Consider the following 17,084-nt stretch of genomic DNA (forward strand, 5'->3'; position numbering starts at 1 on the left):
ATCACTCTGGCATTTCAAAAGTCCTCATCAGATGCATCAACAGCCTTCGCATGATGTAAAAACAGGAGTGTGGTGTAAAAGAAATTTTTTTTACTTTTGACAGCGATATCTCGATTTCGCCTCTTTCCACCACTGGCAGCGCGGCATGTTTACTGCGCTAGAGGGCAGCTACGGCACCTTCTCGCGCACGCGTCGTGGGTCTTCTGTGGCCTATATAGGGGCTGCCGCTTGCGCTGGGAAGTCAGTTCCGGCGAGATTGTGCACCAGCGCTCTCACCTGAAGTTGGCGGCCAGTTGGACTGCGGAAATATTGTGTCATGAAGACGTTATGATCCGGCTGCATAGCCGAGAAGAATATTATCAGTAATAGTATTACTAACCAGATCTGCAATAAAGTGGTGTAATCAGAGTGCTTAAGCATGGACCAGTAGAAACAGCTGGTAGATTTGTTAGTCAATTTTCAGATTGTGTCCGTAGAGTAACCTGGAACCATTAGTGTTTTATACCTACAATATGGAGGTATATCCCCATCAAACTTATTGCAAAGCCACATATTCAGTGCCCTGGACAAAGAAAGAAGTGGTTACCCATGAAATACGGAAAAGGTTGGAATGGAATATTATAGAAGCTCCAATCCATGCCAATTGGTTCAGCACTGGTTGCTTGACCATCTCAGAAAAATTTTGTATTTGCCGAGTGAATTCCCTAATGTTCAGTAGTCACAAAATTTTTTTTTTTTTAATTTATTTTTTATTGTTTTGAAATGGCGGCCATATTTGTTCCAGGCTGCATGTGTTTTTTTGTATTTGCAAGCATCTACATTTTTTACAATTATTCAGTAGTGGAATGTCCTAAGCCTTTCAGATAAAATGCATTTACTTCAACACACTCTGGGCTACAAATTAACATCATTATCGCTTAGCTGAATGTATTCTTTAATATATTTTTAATAGTTCAAAATTATCAGCCATAAATTAAAAAAAAAAAAACTCCATTTTTGGACAGTAGTTTTCCAAAGAAAGATTACTTTATCAGCTGTAATATTTTTTCTGCTATTACACTGTATAGTATAGTTACTTTTTGCAGAGTATCAATGGTGAGCAGCTTACACTTAACAAAATACACTATTTTAAAAAATTTGTTTAGCAAAAATACACCTTGGGTCTGGACTTCTGCATGTCAATAGGCATTCGAAGGAATCTGGGATGCCTTGCTTAATGCAGAAATCCTACACATCCTGAAATGATGCAGGATTTCTGTATTGCATCAGATCCGTCATCATTTGGCCTAGGGTACGTGTCTCTTTCAACTGTGCCAAACAGCATGGAAAACAGACATTAGGATTATAAGATTCGCTAGCAGAGTGCTTTCACAAAGCGAGAGCGCATATTCAACTCAACTACGGAGATAGAAACATTACCCATGGTTTGGATCTTATGTGATTACAAGTCACTAAGCTTTTTACTACCATGCCACTTATTGCTTGCTAGGTTAGCAAGTTGGGCTTTTTGAGGCAGAGTATGACCTAGAAATTATTCCTGTATAAGGCAGCGACAATATCACTGCAGATACACTATCGCACTTGCCGGAAGGGTATAGCGTCCCCAGTGAAATAATACGAAAAGACTTAAAAAAACAGTATTTATAAAGAAGAGACATTTAAAAATTGAATAATATACATTTTTATCATGTACCTGTATTATAATAATTTCTCTGTGTAAGTTTCGAGGGCAAAGAAATATAATAAAATGATCTAAAGAGACGACAAGATACGCTCTTTCGTTAATTTTTTAGTCGTCTTCACTTCTTCTCTTGTCTTGGTTGCGTGTGGATGGACATCTTGCGAGTGCTGGCCAATGTAAGCATATTTGTACTAACTAAGCAGATAATATATTGATTTAATATCACTGTTCACTTTTAATTTGTAACAGGAGACCCCGATTTCATGTCTGCCTTCCTTTGAATTAACCTGCATTCAAGTAATTTACAGTTCAACAATCGCAGCGGCCGATGCAGCCAACGATGCCATTACGTGGTGATATTAACTTATAAAAATTAGCGGAAGCGAAAAACTCGCCCGCCATTAACATAACATACATTTTTCTCCACAGCCATGCGATGAGTTAGTCAACCGTTATAGGATAGAAAATGGTATACTATTCCACTGAAAAAATGTTCAGGGTGACAACTGATGTGTTTGCATATCATCAGAGTTGTTGGACAATATGATCTGGTACACCAACAGTACATGGGGCATTTTGAAATTCAAATGTGCACTAGGAAAATTTCCAATTACTATTATTACCCTAACCTTAAAAGGAGGGGGTGTAATTTTGTGAGGAAGTGCGTTATGTCAGAAGGCCAAACATACAAATGTATCTACAAAAGCTGAACGCCATCCTATAGTTCCAGTTACTTCCTACAGTTCCAGTTAGAATTAACATCAAGGAGTTTAATAGATTCATCAGAACATTTGCTCACAGGCAACATACAAAATGGGTCAAGCATGTTCCGTTGTTTGAAGAAGTATTTAATAATTTACCAAACACTTCAACAGGTTATACCTCATGAGAGATAATGTTTCAGAGTAGAGAATACAATGACGGGGTCAATGGAATAATTGATTATTTTCATTGTTACAATAATGTTCTTTGTCTTTTATGTATAGATGTAGGGTTTTAATATTTTCCTTTAGTTCTGAAGTCCAATGTTTTTTTAGTACTTATTATCCTGGTTAGTCTATAATAGTACCTAGTAATCATCAATCATTTTTAGCAGTGAGAATATTATGTATTGTTTATGATATGAATAACAGTGTTGTGAAGAGTTATTAATTGGAAGGTCTGGGGGGAAAGCTATAGTTTATGGTGAACTTAAATACTACATAATAATGTGCTCGAGATTAAGTCTCATTTGACCATTAGGAAAATTCTGATACTGACTCTAAGAAAGGAGCTGTTGCAGATTTAGTTTATTTGACATCAGTAGTAATAATAAAGTAATGTTTCCTTTCACTATACGTACTAAATGTAACAGAAATTAGTATTTGACCATTAGACCCAAATGTTTGTATCACAATGTACACAAGTACAGACTGTACTGCCCACATGTGTTTCAGTGTAAATGGAAATGCACTATGAACTGTGGAAGAACCACTTATTCTGAGCGAATCACTCAGCAACTGTGCGAAGCATTTTTTTCTAAACTGACCCAAGTTACATCAAAGTAAATATGAACGCAGGAGTCAGTATTTGTCGCATTTATAAAAAAATGGAACACACAGTGGTGCCCAGAGTAATTCAAAATGGAACATATGTTACAGAGACATAGTCTTTGTGAAATCAGACCACAGTATTGCGTAAATAATTCCAAATCAGCAGGAGTGAAGTGTACAAGTAATGGGGCTAAGAAGCCAATCTTGTAATGCACCATAATGTTCACGGTTGAAACAAAAGCACAATTTAACTGAAAATGTAAAGATAAATTTGTTACTATGTTAAAAAGCACTGTTTGAAACCACAAATCCTGATTAGAACTCAACAGGACATACGTCACAGTCTGCGGTTAACACACCTTTGAACTACGGTACGCTAAACAACATTACTAACATAAGTGTGTGAAAACTGTAGTTATTTCCCATAGAGTGATGCATCAATGGACAAAAAAAATCAGCTGATGCAGGGTGACTTTCGGATCAGAATGTTCCAGTGAGCGACTGCGCTGACAATAAGGACTCTGGATGCTTTGTTGCGCAGTGAATCATAGTGCATGTGTAATAAATATGACCATGGGGAAGTGTGGGATGCATGATGGACCAAATACAATTTTTTGTTTGGCATCCATAATTACACCGTCTACACCCAGTTGGCAAAATTTATAAACATTGTGTAGCAACATTACGTGCAAGCGAACTGGTAAGATTAGCAAAAGGCAACTACGGACAACATACTAAGCTGAAACTTCACAAACAGTGAACTCACTCACGGGGTACTAACGTGATTATGTGCTATAAACCACCTGTAATTTAGTGGAGTGTCAATCAAATCACCAGCCTTTGGGTAGAAGCATAGCCAGTCAACACTCCACAGTACAAAACTTTGCCCAACAATCTCACCACAGCAACTATGCATGCTGTCACAGGTATGTGACCACTGTGTAGTGGGGCGGAGGCATTGCAGCATGCTGTTTTTGTAGCAAGCATTGTAACAGCATAGCCATGAATACAAATGTCAAACTATTTCAATGTATTAAATGTTCGGTGATGTTCAAAAAGACAAGTGATGTTCAAAAAGACAAAAGGACAATTGTGCAAACCTATATTCTCCATATATGTACATAAATGTATGTATTTTTCTATGAAATATGTAAATAACATGATCATTGTTATTTGTTTCCAATTTACTGATGTAGTATGTCAAGCAACCATTGATATTAATGTATGTCAAACACAATATGAAAGTTTATTTTACCTAAAGGGTGCAATGAACACATCGGTAATTGCTGAGTCATGTCAACCATATGAAATTAAAAACGCGCAAAACACAGATACTGGCAGTCTGAAAGCTTTCGTCCAGGTTTTTGACTACTGGGAGTTTTACTTCGGGCCGTGCCACATAGGCAACAGCCAGTAAATCTGCCGTGCAAGCTGTGGGTCTCCTGCCCAGACATCATACGCAAAAACACCCTGTATGTAAAATATGAGGAGCGTTGAAGCCCACGTATCACAATTTGAACCAATTCAGATACTGAACATGCATTTGTAGTATTAATAGTGTGTCGCCCACAAAATGAGAGATGAGAAGGTACACTCTAATGCATTTTAGTGTAACAAAAATTTAACAGCATCAGAAGAACCAACTACTATTAGAGCCCGAAAATGTAAAGACTTCAGCTCCTCCACCTTTCTTGGACGCATACAAGTTGCAAGTATTCATTGGTATGTGTATGGCAGAATCTAAAAATTAACTTTAACAGAGAAATGTCATCTTTCACAGAATACATCACTGTTCTCATCGTCGAATACACCAAATGATAGACGTCTACAGTTTCATGAATATAACCAGTTACAAGTCTGTCTGAATGCCATGAATCATGAATGTGAACAACACCACTGTCCTACAAAATGCAATTGAATGTGCAGTGTGGCTTGCCACACAATGTAAAGGCAGAGGTGGCGTAGCCTATGGGGACAGTTTGCTACAGGCAATAGTCCAAGAAGGCATCTGTGTAAGTCAGGCCTGGGGCCTGAATTTGTGGTATTCACTCTGGCTCTGCTCATGATCATATTTCCCATGTATCTCCCACCATGGGATTTTGCAATCAAGAGTGGTGCAATTTCATTCAAGTCATTATCCAATTCTGGCTCAGATGAGTAACTGAAGAGTGTAGTTATTCCAGTCATCCCTTCGTTTGACTATTTCCCAACCGAGTTCTATAACTCTTTCAAACTTCCAGCGAGCCATCTCCTCATTAGCTGACTGGATAGGACTCTCCAATGTCGTTGAGCATCTAGACCACTCGCTGAATGCAACAAAGGGACTCCATTTTCTGCTGCAAGGTGTGGGGTTGGTTATGGAGTAGCACACAGTTGTCATGTCACAAGTTATAGGAATATATCCCCCCACCTCCCCCCCCCCCTTTTGGAATACTGAACCTGCTCAGCCTGACATCAAGCAAAATGATGGAATGGCTTTGAGAACCCCTTTTGCATTACTTGAATAACTCTTAAGCAGGGCAGCAGCAGAGCCAGAAACCAGGAGTGTAAAAGAGTCCCCGAGAAGGAGAAGAAGAAGAAGAAGAAGAAGACAGTCCCTATTCAGCGCCAGGGAATAGATGGTGCCTGGGTAAGACGGACGACACCTGGAGTTGGAGTTGTTACCCCTGGAGGCAGACAGGGCTAGTGCAACCACAGTAGCAGTGGACAGATCATACCCAGAGTTGAGGAGGACATCCTGGAAACGGCTACGGGTGGTCAATGGCAGCACAAGGATACGGACAATGGCGCGAGGCCATCCTGTGGTCATGGTGGGTAGTGCAAGGTCGCAAACAGTGCACGGAGGTGGTGCATTGGCACTGGTAGTTGCGGACAGCAATGCAATGTCACAGATGCGGACAATGGTGCAAGAGGCGGTGGCAGACACAGCATACAGCGTGGGGTCACAGACGATGCAGAGATGGTGCAGCAGCATCAGTGATGACAGACAACGGCATGGGTAAGACGTGGCATGAGGGCAGCCAGCAGCAGGGCCAACAGACGCCCAAGGTTGCAACTGGTGGTGTGAGACAGCAAAAGGCAGACATCAGCAGCTGCAGCAGTGGCACAACAGCAATGCTTTGCAGCAGACACCGCATAAAAGCAATGGCAGCAGTGAGAAGTCCAACAGTGAGTTAAAAGACTAATAGGTGTGTCATGAGATGGAGATAAGGTTTCTGGTGCTGACTCTGATGCGCCTGAGTCACAAAACAGGCAATTCATTAGTTTGTCAGTTCTGCTAAAATTAACACAGCAATTGTTTGATGGCACTTACAACATTCTAAATGATTTCCTTGACAACTGTGATCTTGTGTTTGAACTTACAGACCTAGAGCAGGATGAAACCCATTTGAAATGTGTTAGAACTAAAATAGCGGGCTCAGCACATACAACTTATTAGTCAGAGATCTAAGTGTCACTTGGCGAGATGTGCATGCCTTTTTAGTAGAAAACTATGCTAGTAAAAGGACACTTGACTTCTATGCATGTCAGATACTTGCAAGTCAGCAAGACTATGAGGAAAGTATAGCTCAGCGGGACACCATTTCAGGAAAGCAACCAACAGGTACCAAGCGAGAATCGGAACTAGAAAGCAGCTTTACTCTCATATGAATATTAAGCCAAGCAATGTTTATCCAAAGGATTTATGATGACAGGATAAAGACAACAGTGCATGTGCGACATGAGCAGGCTATAGAGATAGATCTGACACAAGAGAGTGCAATGGTGATGGTGCAGTGCCACAGACCAAGAAGAAGACCACCTAATGTTTCACATGTGGGAAGCCAGGCCATATAGTACGAGTATGTCATACAGATAAAGAATAAGGAAGGTGGGCCAGTTGTACTAAGAAAAGGCAGAGAAATGGACCAATCGTGAGTAGCAAGGTGCTCATAATGTAACCCACCAAGTCATAAGAGGCCCATGTGTGCCTCTGAAGTCTGTAAGGTGTTTTAAATGCAAACAGAATGGTCATTATGCGAGAGACTGCCCAGAAAGTATTTACCATACATGGAATTCACATAGGAGATATAAAAGCCAGGAAAACTAAATAAAAGTGTAAGAAGGCAGTCATCTTACACTTTATTTGGAAAGACATTACCAGTCAACCGTGAAACTAAAAATGAGTTTATGCAATTCGAGTATCATGACGGCATTACTAATTGCCTGAGATTTCTCAGATACGCCAAATTAAGAGAAGTAGTTTGAGAAATGACGGAGAGAATAGTCCATAGTATTAGGATTCAGGGAATCACTAACATGGTTTCAAGGACAGAGGGAACTGTTGTGCTGTGCGGCATGGCAGTGCATTGGCAGCTACGATATATGGTCATACACGAGGTCCCGCAGGGCAGAGCCTGGAAACACCAATGTGGAAAGGGTGGCATAGCCTGCTGTGCAGTATAAATGTGGAGTTGGCATAGCCCTTGGTGAGATTTCAGTACAGACAGCGGTCCAGGCCCACGGACTGGATTTGTGGTATTGGCAGCCCATTGCATCTGAAGATGGTCTTTGTAGGCCAAAACTGGTAATGATTGTAACATATGAAAGTGTCTGTGTCAAAAGTAAAAAATAATACCTTAGCTTACTATTTCAAACATTTCACTTTGGGATGGAGAAAGGTAATAGTTGCAGGTAAACTGGATAGTATTATGGTGATAATTACAGTGCATTGTAACTTAGGGAGCACTGTAGACTACACCAAACAGTAGACATAATAATGTTGGGCCCTAGTCAGTTGCCTCACCATCTTGGCTGCTATGAGCTCCCGATATTTTCAACCATAAAGGCTACCTCAAGAAAGTACAACAGGCTTCAATAAACAATGCAACGCTTTTTTTCTTAGCCAAATTTGCTTGAAAAAATGCAGAATTTGTTGAGAGACATCACATAATATTAGCGCATAAGCCCCTGTAGTTTCATGAAGTTCCAACAGGTGGCGGCACTATATATAGCCTTCAAAATGGTCTCTCTAATGGAGGTACTTATTCCAAGCAGACTGATAGTTTGGTGGTAGTCACGCCGATGTAAAAGGCCAAAAAGTATATGTGTAACAGCTGGTATATGACATGTGTAATTTCATAGGTGGCTCTCCCTTTGATAGTATGTGTTTTGCCAGTTACAGGGTCAGTCTAGGTGATGGTGGGAGGGTGCATATGGCAAGTCTTGCAGCAAGGACAGTCTCTGGAATAGGAGCCATAGGATAGGGAGATTGGTGCAGAAGGAGCATAGGGTCTGACAAGAATATTGCAGAAATTTGGAAGGCAAAAAGAAAGTTATTCTAAGTGTGGTGGGCAAAATCTCAGACAGAATGGATGGCATTTAAGGGCATGACTTTAGGAAGTCATGGCCTCGTCAAAATAGCTGATTAATACATTCCAGACCAGGATAATACTGAGTGATTAGTGGTGTGCTTCGAAGTTGGTTTTTGGAGGGATCAGCAGTACCAAGATTGAATGTGATGGCCCAGGAAAACTGCTTTCAATCTAGGCTGGTGGTGTAATTACATTCAGTGAAGACTGAGGTGAGAATGATGGTGTATTGCTGTAAAGAGTTTGCATCCAAACAAATAAGTTTGCCTTGAATGCCAAGGCTGTATGGGAGGTAACGTTTGACATGGAAAGGATGGCAACTGTCAAAATGTATGTACTGTTATTTGTTAGCATGTTGGACAGAAGTGTGTAGTTGGCCTTTGGTGAGGACAAAGACAACATCAGGAAAGTGGCATGAGACTCAGAATAGGACCACATGAAAGTTAACTGGGAGAAGGTATTCAGAAATTACAGGAATTTGAAAGAGCCAGCATCATCATGAGTCCATATCGTAAAGATATTATCAATGTATTTAAACCAAACCAGGGGCTGAAGACTTATAGATCCCAGAAAAGCCCTTTCCAAGCAACCCATGAAAAGGATGACATTTGGAAGAAGCCATCCTGAACCCCATGGTCATACCCTGATCTGTTTGTATGTCTGCCCCTCAAAGGTGAAGTTGATTAAGGTGAGTAGGAATGATGTCTTAGTTTTTGAATCAGGTTGGTACGGACTGAGAAAATGTTCAGCAGCAGACAGACCATGTACATGGCGGATGTTGGTGTAGAGGGAGGTGGCATCTATGGTGACAAGCAGGATGTGTGGTGGGAGTGGGAAGTGCACAGATTTCAGAGAATCTAGGAAATGGTTGGTTCTTTGATATAGGAGGGAAGTCTATGTAGTGTGGGTTGCAGATGCTGATCAACTAAGGCAGATATATACTTGGTGGGTGCTTTGGAGCCAGCAACTATAGAACAGCCACGATGATTGGATTTGTGTATTGGATGTGGTTTGGGTGGGGTGAAAAGTTCTATAGATTGAGGTGTTAGCCCTTGTGAAGGGCCTGAGGTTTTAAGGCGGGACTGCAGGTCAGCTAAAATCACAAGGATGGGATCCTGATGGCAGCGGTGTATGTAGATGTGTCAGACAACTGGCCTAGACCTTCACAAACATACTAATTTTGGTCAAATACCACAATGGTAGATCCGTTGCTGGGAGGATAATGATGGAGTCATCAGCTTTTAGGGCACATAAAGCCTGGAGTTCTGCAGAAGACAGGTTAGATTCATGTTGTAGGGACCTAAGGAAGAGTTGTGAAGAAATGTGAGGAATCGTTGGAAGGCTTGTAAGGGATTATTTTGAGGTAGTGGTGGTGCATCATGTTGGGATCGTCACCAGAACTGTTCCAGGCAGTGTTCAATGTCAGGTTTGCTGTTGCAAAAGATTTGGGATTGGACTGCAAAGTGATATTTCCAGTTGACATTATGTGTGCAGGAGGAGCCACTGGCTTTGAAAGCTTGCCTAATTATAACCTTCTTTTATATGTGTGTTCTGCTGCCATTTTGTGAGTACATTTTATCTATCCAATTACATTAGATTGTCAAAAATTGATTCGTTTTGTTGCTATGTTAGCCCATGTGGCTAACATTCCTTCTTATGTAACCCTCTTGTCAGTCTTTGTTCTTGTCTGTCTTGTTCAAACTGTCATCTGTTTTCTGTAAAATGTAAACTTTCATTACTGGAATTGTCACAGTTAATAAAATATTCTGGGCTGTTAAGCTGTGGTTGAATGGATCCATTCGACCACGGCTTAACAGCCTGAAATATTATCTGTATCACCACGATTAATCAACACCTTGTCCCTATATCTTTTCCAGCACTGGTTTCCATAGATGTAGATGGGTCCATTTTTATTTGCATATAACAATTCCATGCTTATTTATGAATTTGCCTACAACAATTTACCATTCACTACACTGCAGGGCCTTCTCCCGATCATCTTTCACTGATTTATTTGCAAATTTGACATCTATTTCCTTTCTCACCATCCACTTACCTTTGTTTATACACAATTCTTTCACAATTTTGTGTGTTTGTTTTTCACCAAACCACTCTGATTGACTTTTACTGCCATCTTGTACATATGTTTAACTGCCAAACTAAGTAGAAGCATATCGCCTCCTTTTTTGAGCAAGACATCACCAAGTTCTTTCATGCCTGCCTTCCCACAAGCTACATTATGTGGAGTGGCAATTTCTGCAAACACCTGGAAGGCATCACCATGAGAGTCTGCTTAGTCCAGAGGTTGACAATTTCCTCATTGAGCATTTCAGAAGGCAGGTACAGGACTTGTATCCATCTTAGATTTACAAGGCGACACCCAATTCTACGACACCTTTGTGGTGTGGTTAACAGCATGACAACTTCCTATGACATTCAAACAGTCTCCATGCCAACTTAAAATTTACTACCGAGCTAGAAAAGGACCAACAGCTACCCTTCCGAGATGTTCTAGTTCTGGGGAGTGATGAGAAACTGTACGTGTATCAAAAACCAAGAAACACAAACTTGTATTTCCATAATCTGTCAAATCATCCCCAAAGCTACAAAAGAGGTATGATTAATATGCTCGTAACATTCTCAAATGAATATGTGAGCTACAGCACTTACAATGCAACACTTGGAATGTGTTCTGTGTTATGAAACCAAACAATCCCCAAAGTGTCAAAGACTATTACATGCACACTCTAAGATGACTCTCAGTGTAGTGGCTGATGGAACTAGCAGAATCTATGTAAATCTATATATGTTCACCAGATTTAAATGCTATCAAGTTGCTATCAGTTAAGGCAACAGGCAACTGACTTCTTAATGTGTTAACATGTTGCCAAGGTGTTTTTGACTAAACTGCAGAAGTTTTGCTGGGAAGCCCATACACTTCCCCCATGCAGTCCTATCTCTCTCCATGCAATTTCATACTTTTTTAAGCCCTGAGGAGAGATAGTCATGGCTTGGATTTAATTCAGACAAAGCGGTGCATGCTTAGGTACAATCACTGTTCCATACGCAACAGTTTTCCATGAAGTCACTTACCATCTTGTCTTACAGTGAGATAAATGTGTTGACAACTATGGCAATTACTTTTGAAATAATAGGTAGATTACTTTCATCCAACTGTCTTGTTTTCATTTGGTAATCCCTTACAAAACACTTTCAAATTTAATTTCACACAGCATATCAGTGCTCATTAACTTAGCAAAAATTACTTCCACTTTTATAGATGGAGAAACCCTGAAACGGTGTTGTCTATTATTTAACATTAGCAGTGGCCTGATAGGATTCAATACTAGTCATTTGATTTTCATCAATTCAGCCATCCCAATGATTCAATCCATGAAGAGTTTTCTCAGAGTGAATTCACAATAAAATACTCATTCTTATCAAATTTAAGCTCGTGTGCTACTCAGTAATGTGTGAATGGGTGCCATGTACCATATTCACAAAAATATCATGTATGATACGTTCATCTTTGAATGAAAATCATGCAGATGACCAACCAAACAAACTTTTTCATAAACTTCTGCATTAGGTCAACTGGAAACAATTAAATCTAACACCGCACACACAAATAAAGTGGATACTTCACTGTGTATACTAATGTCATCTGCTCCATTTGATTTCACATTTTTGTGGTGTCCCCATTAGATAATCACTACAAGAAAATCTTTCTAGGCTTCAAGGTCTGGAATATAACTAGAATTTGTAAATTTCCTCAACCTGTCTATTTCTTTTTTCTACTGATTTATATGCTCTTTTTAGGAAATGAACATTACTTCAAAGAATACAAACAAACAATCTCTTTTTTATATATTTTAAATGAACTCACCACAATTTGACTGTGCTGTTGTTCATTTCATTACAGCCCAGGTTGCAGCCTTTTATGCCAGTTTCAAGTGACTGAGTTTATGCCATTAACATACATTGCTGGACATCAAGATCAAAATTGGCTATAAATTAAGGAAAATACTCCTCCCCACACATGTAAAATCATTATCATGTAAAATCAGTAAATAACAGTGGGAGCATGTCATATTTAATAAAAACAGGATTTGAGCTTGATGTCCTTCAATATATGTTAATGACATAAACTCAATCACTTGGAAATGGCACCAAAGGCCGAAACCTGGGTCGTAATTAAATAAACGTCAGTACAGTCAAATAGTGTTGTGTTCATTTAAAAAAGTTATTGTATGACTGTTGCTCAGCAACATCAAAAACTGTTTACAAACAATCTCATTTCTACTAAATCAGTCACTCTTGGCAGCATTACGTCAAATAAATTAGTTCTGGCATAACCCACCACAAAAATTAGCTACAAATCATTCTGCTTTTCTGTAAATAGAAGCAATTTTCATTGCACATAGCTTACACAAAAATTATCAGTCTTTGTATGCAGATGGTGAAAGCAGAGAAGACATCACTTACTGCTAATTACATTATTCAAGTATTGAATAAATATTAACACTGTAACATACCCCATAGTTGCCTCCAGCGAAATTCCAATTGTTTGTTGCGTGCTAAATGTTTCTTGACAGAGTAATGGACACGCTGGATGAGGAGATTTGAAAACCCCATTTTCTTTAAGAGGTAGGCCATGACCGGAGAGTGTCCAAATGGATCAATGGACCAGCTGTTGCTATAAATAATAATCCACAGTCACAAACTCATTTGTGTACAGTTGTTGCAAGACTTAATATGAAAAATAATAAAAAGAGAAGGGACTGGTGCAAGGAAGAGCTAATTCCCAAGAACTTATTTTAAGTTACTGCATGTTATGTGTTAGAAGAAGAAATGAACTACACACAGTCTACTGTCAGTGCACATAAATTGAAGAAGTAATATGAACGACGATCACTATTTAAAGTTTACATGACCCCCCATTATATTCAAGTTACTTGGAGAAACATTTCAACACACACCTGTTTATTTTGTGATTCTTATTGGCTCTCTTCAACTCTTGTTTTACTAGTAAGTGATTCGTCTATCTACAAGCTCTGAAACAGTGACACCATACCAAAAATCCAGTAGGATGTGCAGCCTCTCCTCAAATCCTCAGGCCCATCCCAGAACCTCTCCCCTGAATCTATCTCTTTCCTAACCCCTACCACTCACCACACTCCTATCTTCCACATGTTTCCTGAAATCCATAAACCCAACCAACCTCAGACACCACACCGTGATGGGTTACTGTGCCCCACTCAGGAAATCTCTGCTCTCGTGGACCAACAACTTCAGCCTGTTACCCATGACCTTCCATCCTATATAAAAGATGCCAACCATTTCCTCCACAGACTCTCCACAATTCCTGTTCCATTACCACCTGCCACCCCGTAATTCACTACTGTTCCACCTCCCTCTACATTAACATCCCCAATGCCCATGGCTTTGCCACTGCTGAACACTACCTTTCCCAATGCCCAGATGACTCCAAGCCTACAAGCACCTTCCTAGTCACCATGACCAACTACATCCTCGCCAACAATTACTTCTTCTTTGAAGGAATATCCTGCAAACAAATCCATGGTACAACAATGGGCACCTGATTGGCAGCATCCTACACCAATCTATTCATGTGCGATCTAGGGGAATCCTTACTAACCACCATGAATCCCAAACCCCTCATGTAGTTCAGATTCACTGATGGTATCTTTGTGACCTGGACCAAGGATGAGGACACACTATCCACTTTTCTCTAGAACCTCAACATCATCTCTTCCATTCACTTCACCTGGTCCTCCTCAAATCAACAAATCACCTTCTATGATGTTCACCTCCACCTCAAGGATGGTTACATCTGTACCTCCGTCCACATGAAACATACCACCCACTAACAATACCTCCACTTCAACAGCTGCCACCCAGTCCACACAAAGAAGTCCATTCCATACATCCTAGCTACCCATGGTAATCTTATCTGTAGTGATGAGTAGTCACCCTCTAAATATACCAAAGGTTTCACTGAGGCCTCAGCAGTACCTCCCAACCTTGTTGAAAAACCAATCTCCCTTACCTTGTCTCTTCAGTCCCCTGCCATCTCCCACATACCCACTGTGCAGCCATGAAGGAGCCCTCCTCTCACGACTCAATGACACCAGGGTACTGCAGCAGCTGAGTCATATTCTCTGCCAGGGTTCTAACTACCTCTCGTCATGCCCTGAATAATATATCCACTATCTTGCCCACCCTTCCCACGAACCTACGCAATGTCCTTGTCCATCCCCACTCTACCCCTGCTCCCAAACCCTTGCCTCACTCATGGCTCAGATTCCTGGTAATAGACCTAGATATAGGAACAATCCCATACACTAGTGTGGAGTTAACCATTCAGCCATCATCAGGTAAGCTTTTTGCACTGGAGATGGCTAGTTCAACTATTCGCAGTACCAACGTAGCAATGCCATTGTGAGTGATGTTACATGGACATATCAGTCAACCATCCAGACTGTTGGAATGAAATTACTGAACAGGCAGCTACCCATCTTCAGGAAAGCGGACACAAATGCAAGAAGGCAGCCACTACATGAGTGGCCTCTGTCAAGTTTCAGGCTCCCTCCAAGTATTGCTCCAGATTGGCACATAGGTGCATGCATAATGGTGATCCTACATGTATCCTCTCTGTCAGAATGCAGGCCCGTAGAGTTAAAATTCAGATGTCACATTCTTAAAATTAACTTTCACTGGGCATGTCATCTGCTATAAAATGTTTTCTTTCCGAAGATAGAGCAATCACAACATCCCACACCTTGTTGTTGTTGTTGTGGTCTTCAGTCCTGAGACTGGTTTGATGCAGCTCTCCATGCTACTCTATCCTGTGCAAGCTTCTTCATCTCCCAGTACCTACTGCAACCTACATCCTTCTGAATCTGCTTAGTGTATTCATCTCTTGGTCTCCCTCTACGATTTTTACCCTCCACGGTGCCCTCCAATACTAAATTGGTGATCCCTTGATGCCTCAGAACATGTCCTACCAACCGATCCCTTCTTCTGGTCAAGTTGTGCCACAAACTTCTCTTCTCCCCAGTCCTATTCAATACTTCCTCATTAGTTATGTGATCTACCCATCTAATCTTCAGCATTCTTCTGTAGCATCACATTTCAAAAGCTTCTATTCTCTTCTTGTCCAAACTATTTATCGTCCATGTTTCACTTCCATACATGGCTACACTCCATACGAATACTTTCAGAAATGACTTCCTGACACTTAAATCAATACTGGATGTTAACAAATTTCTCTTCTTCAGAAACGTTTTCCTTGCCATTGCCAGTCTACATTTTATATCCTCTCTACTTCGACCATCATCAGTTATTTTGCTCCCCAAATAGCAAAACTCCTTTACTACTTTAAGTGTCTCATTTCCTAATCTAATTCCCGCAGCATCACCCGAGTTAATTCAACTACATTCCATTATCATCATTTTGCTTTTGTTGATGTTCATCTTATATCCTCCTTTCAAGACACTGTCCATTCCATTCAACTGCTCTTCCAAGTTCTGACAGAATTACAATGTCATCGGCGAACCTCAAAGTTTTTATTTCTTCTCCATGAATTTTAACACCTACTCCGAACTTTTCTTTTGTTTCCTTTACTGCTTGCTCAATATACAGATTGAACAACATCGGGGAGAGGCTACAGCCCTGTCTTCTCCCTTCCCAACCACTGCTTCTCTTTCATGTCCCTCGACTCTTATAAATGCCATCTGGTTTCTGTACAAATTGTAAATAGCCTTTCGCTCCCTGCCACCTTTACAATTTGAAAGAGAGTATTCCAGTCAACATTGTCAAAAGCTTTCTCTAAGTCTACAAATGCTAGAAACATAGGTTTGCCTTTCCTTAATCTTTCTTCTAAGATAAGTCATAAGGTCAGTATTGCCTCACGTGTTCCAGTGTTTCTACGGAATCCAAACTGATCTTCCCCGAGGTTGGCTTCTACTAGTTTTTCCATTCGTCTGTAAAGAATTTGTGTTAGTATTTTGCAGCTGTGACTTATTAAACTAATAGTTCGGTAATTTTCACATCTATCAACACCTGCTTTCTTTGGGATTGGAATTATTATATTCTTCTTGAAGTCTGAGGGTATTTCGCCTGTTTCATACATCTTGCTCACCAGATGGTAGAGTTTTGTCAGGACTGGCTCTCCTAAGGCCGTCAGTAGTTCCAATGGAATGTTGTCTAATCCGGGGGCCTTGTTTCGACTCAGGTCTTTCAGTGCTCTGTCAAACTCTTCACACAGTATCATATCTCCCATTTCATCTTCATCTACATCCTCTTCCATTTCCATAATATTGTCCTGAAGTACATCGTCCTTGTATAGACCCTCTATATACTCCTTCCACCTTTCTACTTTCCCTTCTTTGCTTAGAACTGGGTTTCCATCTGAGCTCTTCATATTCATGAAAGTCGTTCTCTTATCTCCAAAGGTCTCTCTAATTTTCCTGTAGGCAGGATCTGTCTTACCCCTAG

General features: G+C 40.4%; 1 protein-coding gene across 2 annotated transcripts in view; it reads right to left on the bottom strand.

Annotated features, from left to right (window-relative positions):
* The window catches only part of LOC124582178 (alpha-mannosidase 2), a 199,248-nt gene that overhangs the window by 99,098 nt on the left and 83,066 nt on the right, over positions 1-17,084 (bottom strand). For both annotated transcript variants that reach the window (XM_047131307.1, XM_047131310.1), the window contains exon 7: positions 13,100-13,260. In XM_047131307.1, coding sequence (XP_046987263.1) covers positions 13,100-13,260 — 161 coding nt within the window. The remainder of the gene's footprint in view (positions 1-13,099; positions 13,261-17,084) is intronic.

Source organism: Schistocerca americana, chromosome 1 (assembly GCF_021461395.2).
Source record: "Schistocerca americana isolate TAMUIC-IGC-003095 chromosome 1, iqSchAmer2.1, whole genome shotgun sequence".
In the NCBI taxonomy this organism is placed as follows: Eukaryota; Metazoa; Arthropoda; class Insecta; order Orthoptera; family Acrididae; genus Schistocerca; species Schistocerca americana.